We start from the raw sequence: 12627 nt of genomic DNA on the forward strand, positions 1-12627 counted from the left end.
ATAATTTAATTGTAAAAAAAAGGAGTTAATTTTATATTATTTGCTCAATTTGTTGCTTATAAATTCCAATTTCATGCAAGTTTTGTCAAGGCTTTAAAACATTATTTATGAACCTTCTTTATAAAATATAAGCAGCACTGTTAAATTCTTTGTTTCAGATAAGCTGTGCAGACATGTGTCTCCTTATGCAAAAAGTTCTTACTTTAGACTGTTCTTCTGTTGCTTCAGAGAAGTTGTATTTTCTACAGGGACATCCACTATTTAACAGGAGGGTTGCAGTGAATGATGCATATTACTAATTATAAGCAGTGACTCACTCACTCTATTAGCAATGCATAAGGATAATCTAGCAAGAACCGATTAATTTTATGACCTGATCCAGTGACTCAAAATGGTTTTCAGTTACAAAGTGCCATTAAATTATGTCAGCAAATCGATAAAAACAAGAACATGGTTTTAGCAGAATTCAAAAGCAAATAAACACAATCCATCCTCACACTTGCTTTTTAAGATCCGACAAAAAGAAAACACTCACTTGTAAAGTGCTGATCTGTTATGGATTGGGATCATCTGGTCAATGAAGTATCCAGGATAAAGCACCGAAATCCCAATCAACTTCTGGACGATGAGCTGTGGTTGGAACAGGTACTGGCATTCCTCAGACAAACCCTGAAACAGCATCACAGCAGCAGTTTCAGTCGGTGTTTCATCGGTTTTCTCATTAATATTCCTCTAAACCTGGTAAAGAGAAGATTAGGTATCATTCAGAGGCCAAAAATTCTCTAATGGACTGTGTGCATTAAGCTTGTCAGCCTCCTGGATTAATATGACTCTGTCCTCCTCCTCTCCGCTACACAGCGTAGCATGCACACCCACCATTTCATTTGTGTTGCTCTGAACCATTAATGCTTCAGAGATGAGGCAAGCACCAAGAATGACTTAAAAGCCAGGAGTCCATGTGTTGCTTCCACACACGGTCCACTTGAAAATGTGTTTGGAAAAGAATAGAACCTGAATGTGAAAGGACAGGTGTGAATGCAAAATGAGGTCTTACATCCCTATCATACGATCACTAACCCCCTTGTGCATAAGCAACAATTACCGTGGTGTGTCATTACTCTAGGAGCTGCAAGGGTGACCTCTTGATTTATTACAGCCTGTCCTCCCGACCAGCAGCAAACGTCTTCTAGAGCAAGCTGGGTTTTAATTAAGACTCTTTCAAAATGGATTTTTCAAATCTGGTTGCTTTACTTTGTATTGGGTGGCAATAGTCTTAAGTTTGACCATCTCGAACATAGAAAATCAGCAGTTTACTTCAGGCAGAATTTCTGGGGTTTTCTTTTGTTCTTTCAAACTCCATTAGAGCCAAGAAGAACCAAGATTCCCTGAAGAAATCCTGCCTAACTGTGTTATTTTAATGCCTTTATTCAGACATGCCCACAGAGGCTGTGCGTTTTTCAGGGTCAACTCTGGGGTATACAGTCAGTTTAAATTCAGCGTTACCTGAGCAATCTCATGCAACAGTGCTGCAATGAATGCAACCTTAAAAAGATGTATGTTAAACTCAGGGCTCGTTTCTGATTCCTTTGTTTGTAATGTACTTTTGTTGCTTACCTGACAGCACTGACTTCAGTGCGGGATGACTTAAATACAATCCTATCTGTCAGCAGCTCTTTAAAGAAGATTCTTCCAGTAGCTGGTGTGAACAGATTTTGCACATTATTCCACCAATGAAATTTTTACAAGAGGATCTTCCTGTGCACAATTTATTAATGGGCCATTAATGTTTTAGGTTCTCACAGAATTGTTCATCTACTGGAACACGGGCAGCACATGTTGGATTCCAGTTGGAGGTTTTATGAAAAGCCTGAGGCTATGCTATTCGTTTTCCTCAATTTGTGAAAGTCTACAAGAAGGTTTCAGTCCTAAGTAACATAATCACACCAGCAGGTGGCGATAGAGCAGATATAACTGGGATCGAGATTCAGAAGAAGAGCATTGGTTAGTGAACGGAGGTCCAGCTCTCATGGAAGTGGTGATTGTTGTAGCTCTTCTGTTTTGTTTTACCTATTATGATTGATTGATTGATTTTATTAATCCTTTTCATAAAAGCAACTTTTAATAATAAACAATTTTACTTTGAAAATAAAAGATCTAGTGTTGAATTTTGACTTTCTGCCATTCTGTGTGATTTACATCACTGCACTTAATGTCATTGGAGTGTAAGATCTTGTTCTGTCATTATAGATCACTTGCTGTGACCTTCGAATTAAATTTTGCCCTTTTGACCGCACCTATTTTTTTGTTGTTGTTGTTTTACATCTTGCAGCAGTCAGCTAAGACTGACTTACGCAATCTCTTGAGTCTTTGATTTACATATGAAGGTATTTAATCAGTGATGTTTTAAACCACAACTTTCCTAATTCAGTCAGCCCAACACACTGGGCTGAAATGGGAATAAATCCATGAAGATGAACTGGAACAACAAATGTGTGCAACGGATTTCCTGAGACAGAACCAACAAAAATCTAATATTTATATTAGAGTGACTGATTTATTTCTACTAAATTAGAAAGTGGAAAAATGCCCGATGACATAAGCTGCCATCATTCAGCTACCACAAGAGCAGGGCTTGAGCAGGCTCAGCCAACGGGCTAATGCATAACAATTCCCAATACTACTTATTTCATGGCATATATAAAACTGTGCTTCAAGAGTTTTAGTCTGATATTTTACGTAGAGTTGAAAATTCTTTCACAGTTCAAGATAGTTTACTAGAATTTGATGCTTTAACAGAGTTGGTACAATAAGTATCTGAAAGTAAAAATAAATAAAAATGGGGGATTATGTTTGAATGTTTTATGAAACCGTTTAATGTTCAGCACCTATAGTTTCATTAAAATATGTATAGATTCTTCTAACAGCAGTAAGGTGGTAGTTATTAGTAGAAGGTGATTTCTATCATACGAAGGTCAACACATATCCATCAATAGCATTTTCTATTGACTTTTCCAACACACATATTTGATCTTTAAAATATTTGGACAAATAAGTTGCTTTATTTAAAATGAATTTGCACCACAGATAAAGTTGTGCTTGAAGCAGACGACTGCTTCTGAGGTAGAGTTCACAAGCAGTCGTCTGAACTCCACCTATTGCATGTAGCAGAAATTTTTGTAAGTCAAAGAACCAACAGCTAAAAGCTGCTTATTTGTTCCCTAGAATGCAGGCTGGATCCTCCCCGTTCTTTCTTTTCATCCTTTTCAAGTTGAAATCAACTGTTTTTCCTTTACAATTGCTTCATAAAGCAGAATATTTGTATTTCTGTATATACGGTGTAAAAGTAGAAGCTTTTCCCCTTTTAAGCCACGGTGGCTTGCATCCCCAATGCCCCAAAAAGAAAACCAATTCTTTTGGGCATTTGATGTGATGGAGACTTCTGATGATATGTTTGATTGTTGTGTACTAGGTGCACTTTTGCCAGCCAGTGAAAACCACAGAGCAAGCACAACAGAGCACCGTGCTGGCCACAAATAAATCACCCGAAATGGAAATCAGCAGGTGTTTATGCAGCCAAATAGGAGAACAGGATGAGATAAAGTAAAACTCTCTGATACTGTTCTGCTTCTTTTGACTCTGCACCACAAGCTGGAAAACGAATCCTTGGAACTACTGACATTTTTTTTTCTTTTTTCATCTATAAAAGGGAGTTAAGCATGCATTAAAAAAAATGGTAGTTGATCTCATTAAAATTATGTTACCAGTCACCACTGACGAGTAATGAGCAGCATAAGAGTGACTCAAGCATCTAATTTGCTGCCTTAAAAAGCAAACGCTTGATAGGAGATTTCCACAATTCCGCCATGTTAACTGCAAGGCTGCAGCGGCTGCAATATTGGCCTGCCGGGTCAATATCAAGGCAGATTTATTCACAGCATGTGTTTGTCAGTGGAGCTCTGGGAAGTCAGTTAGCTTTGATAAATGCCCGGGCTCACCTTGACTGAGATCTTGCCCTCATCCTTGGGTAAATGTGCGGCTAAGAACCAGTCTCCTGGGAGAGGACTAGTCACATTGAACGCTCCGGTTGTTCGGTTTGGAAGAGTCCAGGTCAGGGTCACGGCGAAGGACCCCGGGACGACCGTATCCCGAGGGAAGCGGGTGTAAAGGGGGTTGATCACCGGAGGAGCTCCTGACCTGAAATACCTATTAATAGCAAAGCCACAATTCAAACTAAGCATCACTTGGATGAATAAAAAAGGGAGCAGCCTTATGGGAAATTGATATGCAGTGTGGTGAAAAGTATTTGTCCCCTTACAAGTTTGTTCTCACACAAAATGGTTTTATATCAGCCAGAGATAACCTGAGGAATTACAAAATACAGTTTTCAAATAATTCCATTCATTCAGCCAAAGTAATATGGCTGTATGTGAAAAAGTAATCAATCAGGGCTTGTGGAATCTTAACTAAGCTGAAACAGCAAGGTTAAATCAGGCATTTCATGAATTAACAAAGGGGGCAATTATATTTCCATGTATGCTAGGTGGGTCTGAATAGCTTTTGACCAATGAAATTTGTCTCATCTGTAGGGGGCAAATACTTTTTAATGTCTCTGGAGGCACTTCAGCTGTGTGAGCACAGATGGCCTCTATAAAATATGAATAATTCAAATTGAGCATCACTGTCTATCCTTTTTATTAAAAGATCACAAGAAATTTTGCAGCCCTCACCATAAACTACGATAGAAACAGATATGCAATATTAAAAGTTAATGCTAATGCTTTCACAGCAGCTCCTTTATGATTCTGAGCTGCTGGTAACAGTTGACCTTGCTCAGATAACCAGCCTGCCCTACACAGGTAAAAGTCTTATGATTGTCCACTTATTCCCTTCAAAAGGACATGACTCTGAAGTCATTGTCTTACACTGTCACATTGCGGTTTGGGCAGCTGTCTCCAAACGTGCCCCCTTGCTCCTTGAAGGTGATGAGGTTCCAGACGGCCATCATTGTGTCTTCAGGCACATTGAAGTGGAACAGCTCCACACTGGCGAAGGAGTTGAAAGCATTTAGCTTACGAGGCGTACGGGTGAAGTAATCAGTCACAAAAAGGCAATCTAGGGAGAGCAAAAACAAAAACATGAGTAAAGCACTTGATCTGTCTTTGAAAATCTGTCCAGTTAATTTGTATGTATACCACATTGTTTCTGCTTGTTGTTCTATTAACTGGATTTTTACCTTTAATTTCTCAATATCAAAAATTCTGACACCACAAAGCAACACTGACACCAGCATAATTTTCTGCACATGCTGTAAGAGTAATGGTGTATTCATTTCTTGTTCATAAAACAAAGATGGAAGAACCTTATTTTAGCATTTTATCCAACAACAAACCGTGAGTGGTTTAACATTAGATACTGAGCAAAAGGACTTTTCTGACTTACAAACCAGAGATTGGAGGTTTGAACTTAGGATCTGGGCACCACATAAAGTTTTAATCAAAAGAAAGAAACTCTGAAAAATTGTGAAAAATCCAACCATAACATTTTCTGAGTAGAGAAAAAAAAAACATCACAAGTTTAGGATAACCATTTCCAAAAACCATTGCTGGTGTGATCATTACCACAACTAGAAATTCCTCCAAGATAAACATTTTTATTGTTAAAATTTCAAATACTAATTTGACTTTATGAGTTTATTTTATCTCCAGACTGGTGAAAGGAAAGACAGACATGCCATTTAGGAAAGGCAGATGTTCATAAGTCCTGGAATAAAGCCCAACATTTTCAACAACTGAAACTGAGACAAGGAAGACTGGACAAGGACACAAATTCATCAAGTCACCATGACCAGCCAGGAGGATAGTAAAGGAGCCAAATGTATTTTTACATTGATCGCTTCACTCCCTGAGTTTTGTTTATTTTATTACATTTCTTTTTGTGGCACCCCTGACAGTTTCCAGTTAAAGAATGAAAAATTTGTGAAAAATTAATGAGTTAAAAGAAGCAACAAAAGAGTTTCAAAATTCCTAAATGTGTCATCATCTTTTTCCTACAGTTGAAAGTCTTTTTAATGAGATACCAGAGAAAGTGCGAAAGTGACTAGACTTCTCTCTGACTACCTGAAGCACAAAACACTGTCATTGCCACAACTTGTACTCCGTACTGATGGTCAGCTGGCTGAAAGAAGGCAACTAGACTTTACCCTCACTTAATAAAAAAAACAAATTTCGTCCATAGACATTTGTACAGCGAGAACTAATAGTGCCATACACCCTGTCAGTCAAGACCAAAACAAAACCAACATTTTTAAAATCATTGCTTTAATGGTAATACCATAATTATTGCTGCAAATATTTAAAGACAATCTGCCTGTGGCATCTAATTAGCAAACTAATCTAATAATGGCACTCCACATTAACTGGTTGTACTTGTTGTGAGCCTAAGTTTTCACTACAAACCCAGGCTTGTGTGCATGCAAGACCTTCAACTGCACGGCCCTTCTCCAGTAAATCTGACGATGTGATTCCAAGTTAAACAGACAAACAACACAAATGTGGAAACTGCAGAGATCCATCTAAATGTTAACTCATATCAAGTTTGCAGGCAGGGTGAACGGAAGTGACAGATGGAGGCACAGGACAAAATTCAGTTGTTTTTTTCTTCTCTACCCGTTGTGCAGATGGGAAAAACGTTCATATATTTGCACAGGAAAATGTTTCTTGTTTTCTGATCCCTCTCATTTCCTCATCCTTGGCACATTTAAACACAGGTGGCATTGTTGAAACTTTCTAGAGTAAAAAACTTTTTTGGTTGAATCTAAATGTAGCCAGGAATTTTACAGTACGTTTTCTCAAGCAGCACAATAATGAGGACGCAGTGTTTCTAAACTACAACTGGAAAGCAACAAGAGCTAAGTAGCTGACTGCAGGCTCCACCTGTGCAGATAACCTGACTAATTAGCCACCTGATATCAGCTTATTATGCTCCCACTGTGTTACTCTATAAAGTGCTGAAAGACAAAAAGGGCTAATATTTTATATGTTATGCCATATTGTGCAAAAGATATATTTATGGAGAGGTAATATTTATTTATTTTTGTTTGTTTGTTTAGTTTTCTCACTTCAAACAAGAAAATTCCTTTTCATAAAAAGAAGACATAGCTTGAACACTCATATTGTGATCAGGTGCCTCCCTCTCTGCTGTGATGCAGCTCTGCCTCTAACACCCTCCACGCAGGAGAGGCTGTCAGGAATGCAGAGAAAGCTGTAGCAGATGAAGAGAATGACCCAATTAGGAAACTTCTCCTTTCTCTTTTATTTTCACTCAGACAAGGTAAATTCTTGGAAACCATGCTGGCTATAATTCCAGGAGCCATTGGAAACTAGTTTTAACATTATTATTATGAAACCATAATGACAATATCTACTATTTTTTTTATTTAGATTTTTTGTTAGTATGCCTTTGATCTCAGTTGACTTCAGTAAATGTAATTATAAAGTAAGCTACAACTGGTTATTAGTGAGATTTCTTGAATTTCTCTCTTTTTTTACATTTCCTGCTTTTACACAAGGTTGTAATCTAAAGATTTTACTTTCCTTTGAAAAAGACTTAACTGATCTTGTGGCATTTGTAGTGAAGTAATTTGACCTGATTTATAGGCGACAGCAGATATTTAAAGAAAATTTATTGACAGCTCATTCTGTTTTTTCCTTGAGGCTCAACATTAATTTAAATGCACTTTTGTTGATATTCTATGTTCTACCACGTAAGTCCACAACAGAAAGCTCCTCACTGAAGCTAAAAATGACGTTCAAAAGCTTAAATCAGCCAAATTTGTGATCATAGGCTTTGAGTGGCCCTTAAAGCTACAGATAAATATGCTTAACTAGCATCCTGCACAAGGGAAAATCCAGGATTACATCCACAGACGTTTCTGCACATAAAAAGAACAACATCTGGCAGGTGTAATCTGCCACGTTACCGACATGAGCTGGGCTGACACCAAGCACACCCTGCAGGTGGGCAAAAACTGCAGGTAACTACATGCAAGTCAGTTAATTGCCACACCAGTACATAAAGCATAAGTGTTATCATAAACATAAACAGCAGCACAGGTAGCAGATTTCCATGGGAACGACAAGGAGGCATCTTGATTTTTCATCTGCGGTGAATGTTTTCCATTTATAACACCTTTTCTCTTTGTGTTTGCACAAGACTCCTCTTACATCCTGTCCTTGCTGTAGCTGTGGTGACACGGCTCCACTTTTGAGAATTGCAAATTGCTTGCAAATCATAGAAAAATTAGATTTGACACAAATCTTTTGAGGAAGGAATTAGAAAGGAAACCCAATTTGTTTAATAGACGAGACAAAACACTAAGCAAGCTCATTGTAGTAATGTATCCATTTGTGGCTGCATGTTTTTACAAGTGTTCATTTGCCCCCCTTTATTATTAGAAAATAGCAAAGAAAAGTGACCCTGTATGCTGGAGCTGATGTGTTGATGCATAAAGAAAAAAGGTTCCCTTGAATGTGTTATGTTGTCTAATGTTTGTATTTTTAAAAATAAAAGATAAAAATGGCCTTTCTCTGCTCTTCCCACCCCCTCGCTCTACATCCGATTCTCAATGCGTTCACTGATTCTCACCTACAGTAACTGAAGGCAACCTTGAATGCAAAAATACAGAAAAAAGAAGTGAAAACTGAGAGCGGTAGAGCAGACGTGGTCTCAAAGCTAAAGCCTAATCCCATACAAAACTCCAAAATGTCTACTTCTCTCTTGTGTGAGCCTTTTCTGGACTTTCTGCATTATGTTTCAGCTTTTTTGCAGTGAAATTCCTTTTTGCTTTCATAGAAAAAATGCCTGAAGTCAAAGACAAAAGTGCAAAAGGATGAGTTTGATATTAACACTTTTGAATTTTCAGCATATTTTCAGTATTTTCTTCCCACCCTATTAAAAAAAATACAGAGAACATCCAAAATTACACAAAATTCTATCATTAATTTGATAGAAATATGTTTTAGAGGAAAAAGTCACCAATCTTCCAATTGATGACGATTACACAACAAAAAAATCTTTAAATTGCAACAGTGCAAGCAAAGCAAGTCTCCTATCTATTACAAACTGTAAATTCACTGTACTTTATTGTGATAAGTATAACAGGATTGTCCAGTTAAATGTTCAGGCTGGATGAAGAGCGGATAAATCAGAAAAGCAGCTAAAAGCCTGAAGGTAATCTGGAGGAGCTGGACATCTTCATAGCTCAGGATGTTCACTGACAAAGTGCATTCAATCTGCCTGAGTTTGAGGCATTCTGCAATAACACAAGTAAAAACGTATTTACAAAGCTCAGACATAATCCAAAACACTTCCAGCTGCAATAATACTGAAAGGTGGTTCCACAAACAATCGATTAAGGGGAGCTGAACACAAATGCATGCCACACTTTTCAGATTTTATTTACGATAAAGGTTGGAGAACCACGTACAATCATTTTTTACTGCACCATTACGCACCACTTTGAACTTATCGCATAAAACTCCCAACACATAGCATGAAAATTCATGGCTGTAAAGTGATAAAAATGTACCAAACAGAAACAACATTTTTCAAGGCCCTATAAATTACTGCTTGTAGTAATTAGAATCCATCTTACATTATACAATTTTGCTTACTTTTCAGACTGCTTTCCCTTTTTAATTGATGGTTTTGGGTAGCATGCAAAATTAATTGCAAAATTTCATCTCCTTATGTGAGCTGCAGACGTTATTTTGTATGCCGCAGTCAAATTAATTTCTGCAGCTTGGATGTGTGCCTATATGTCTAATTGCCAGCATTTTTACAATCTGCCAATAAGAAGTTATCACAAGGGAATTATACTCTGTAAATACTCAAAAATATGAGACATTGCGTTTGCAGGAAGCTGCAACCTTATGTTTACCGATAGCTATCAAAACATGGCAAAGTGAAAACATATCCACATTAAAATCTGTTTTACAACAGTAAGCTGATATATGTTTTTGTATTTTGAATGCATTTCATTTGACAAAGATTTGAAATTTTACATCCAAGCAAACAGTGGAAGCCTCAGTGACACCGAGGATCCATTTAACGCTGAGTTGTAAACATGCCAAAAACATCTCCATATGCTTGTTTTGTTTGCCAGCTTAATGAAGACATCTCATCAGAAGATAAAAGCATCCAAGCGCTTACAGGCTTTCTTGCAGCATGCTTCTGAATTTTGGTAATCTCTTCAAGGAGCACCTCCCTACCACAGATTTCTACTCTGGAAGAGAGGCTTAATACAGACATAATCCTGCTTTTTGTCATCTCAACATAAGATTTATGCATGAACACCTCACACGGCTGTCTGCAAACTTTAATTTTTAACAGCAGGATTTAAGAAAAAGTGCTCTTTTATAGATTTTCATGTGTGTGTGAGCAGGTTTCTGGGAGGATAAGATGCTGGATACGAGTGCCCACAACAACGAGGACTTCACCCTACTGCTCACACCCACCAAGTGCAATCTGCTTGAAGATAACTCACAGTCGGAATCATTTCTAGACCTTCTGCTCTGACTGACAACATTCACACAGATCCACTGCAAACACAAATGATTCTCCCGTATTTATTCCCAGGTTTATTACTCATAAACCTGGGAAGATAAGAATAAAAAGGCTGATTTCAGCTTTCTGTCTTCAGCAAAGTTAAAATAAACTGATGGAGCAAAACAGCAACAAGTCTGCAACATTCTCTGACAGATGCGCAGAAAAGTACAGTTTGTCCTGCATTTTGTTGTTGTCCCAGAATCCAGAACAGAGATTTTAATGTTTAGCTATGACATGTTGGTGGCTGACATTCCAAAGCCCAATAAAGCATGTATACTTAGAAAAATAACTAGAAGTCATTATAGTATTGCAGTTTTTTTTGCTTACATTAGGAGAAAAAGAGAAATACTAACATGAAAACTCTCAGATTGTTAAATTATATTTTTAAGTTTGAAGTCTGTGGGTAATTATGAAACTAGAAACAAAAAGTAACTACGGTTATGGTCATATTTACGTAATATTTCTGTACATTGCACTTTATAATAAACAAATTAAACACATAACGAAAGTTAATAACATAAGCGTCCAGTCTGATGTGTTTTCCTCCCTGTCAGTTTCATAACCGATACATTTCTTCAGTAGCGTTTATATCAGTGAACCATAATTGGCAGCTTTCTTTTCCTCATTCTTGTCATTTAAAATGATCATTTTCATCAGCTGGCAGCTGTGAAGGCAGCAGCGAAGGGTGGATGCTCAGGCGACTAAACCAGAAGCGGGATGCGGTGCTCCCACCGCCGCCTGTCCTGCTGCTCCAGCTCGGAGGATTTCAGCACCACCAACAAAAGGAACAGCTCCGCGAATCAAAGCGGCGGGCAGCAGCGCACACACACACACACACACACACACACACATCCACTCACCTCCAACAGCGCAGAAAAAGGTGTAAACAAGCAAGAGCAGCCTCGGAGGGCTACATCCCGAGCCCCGACCCTCCAGCTGCAACATCGTTAAAAGCCGAAAGCGTTGTGAGGGGGGCTCCAGCCCGGCTGCAGGTCTCAGGCGCTCTGCTGGTCTACATTTTTTCTGATTATCTGCCAGCGACCAGCTGTTTGTGCATGACGTCATTCCGACGACGACGTCGCCGGCGCCTCCTCTTTGGCTTTGATTTGGCAACCTCAATATGTCGAGCGATTTGATTGGACCAGCGGCCCTGTCCGTCCGCCGCGCGCGCTGCGGACGTGGACTGCAGCACAGGGCCTCGTCACCGCCGGAGCCGGAGAGTCCGCCGGGCCACCGCACACAGGAGAGTGGAGAGGACTACAGAGGCTGCAGCTGTCCCCCGAACCAGCGACGCAGCCTCCTCCTCAGAGAGCCGACACAGAAAGTTAGCGAGGACTTAGTGCTGCAAAGCCCCCTAAAATGTGTAAACATTTCTGTAGCAGTGATTTCGACTCTACTGTCTTTATTTTATTTTTTTTATCTTTATGGAAAGTTTCTCTAAAGTCCTTATTTCAGAGTGGATCCGTTTAAATGCAATACTGCAACATCTAACTTGAACGAAAGAAACTTGTTGATTTTTGGGAGAACTAAAAGAAAAAAAAAACTTTAAGAACTACAATTTGGTGATGTAAATTTTATTTTTCTTGCAAGAAAGATCAAGAATCAAGAATATTTATTTACAGTCTAAAACTGTGGTTAAAAACTTAGACTCTTTAGAATGAAATCAGCCATTTCCATTCACGTGCATTTATACAAATACAATCATCACCTTCCAAAACAAATGTCACAGGGCAGAAGTATAAAATATGGGAAAAATAATCTTACATTTGTGTCCAACACAGTATTAAACTTCAACCTTCGTAAGTGTCAACAATTGCTGCAGTGTTAGCTCACAGGACTTAGTGGAGATTCAGTTTTCTTTTTCATTCTTCTTTTTAATGTCACAGTAGACATTTTTTTCTCACCTTGGCTAATAGGATGCAATTTTATAATGATTGCATCAAGTCTCTTGGATTAAGTTACATCCTTTAGCCACCATAAGGGACACAGGGTTTGCTGCAGCCATGGCTACATCTCTCAGTA

At 38.5% G+C, this 12627-nt stretch overlaps 1 protein-coding gene across 1 annotated transcript in view; it reads right to left on the reverse strand.

Moving 5' to 3' along the window:
• Nucleotides 1-11850, reverse strand: part of tmem8b (transmembrane protein 8B) — a 50653-nt gene extending 38803 nt beyond the window's left edge. Inside the window, exons 1-4 of the mRNA XM_015045978.1 lie at nt 11466-11850; nt 4923-5112; nt 3996-4203; nt 536-669 (exon numbers count right to left, since the gene is read on the reverse strand). Of these exons, the coding sequence (XP_014901464.1) occupies nt 536-669; nt 3996-4203; nt 4923-5112; nt 11466-11670 (737 nt within the window). The 5' untranslated portion in view covers nt 11671-11850. The remainder of the gene's footprint in view (nt 1-535; nt 670-3995; nt 4204-4922; nt 5113-11465) is intronic.
• Nucleotides 11851-12627: the final 777 nt, after the last annotated feature.

This window comes from Poecilia latipinna, unplaced genomic scaffold (genome assembly GCF_001443285.1).
Source record: "Poecilia latipinna isolate Pla-1442-1.1 unplaced genomic scaffold, P_latipinna-1.0 Scaffold758, whole genome shotgun sequence".
In the NCBI taxonomy this organism is placed as follows: domain Eukaryota; kingdom Metazoa; phylum Chordata; class Actinopteri; order Cyprinodontiformes; family Poeciliidae; genus Poecilia; species Poecilia latipinna.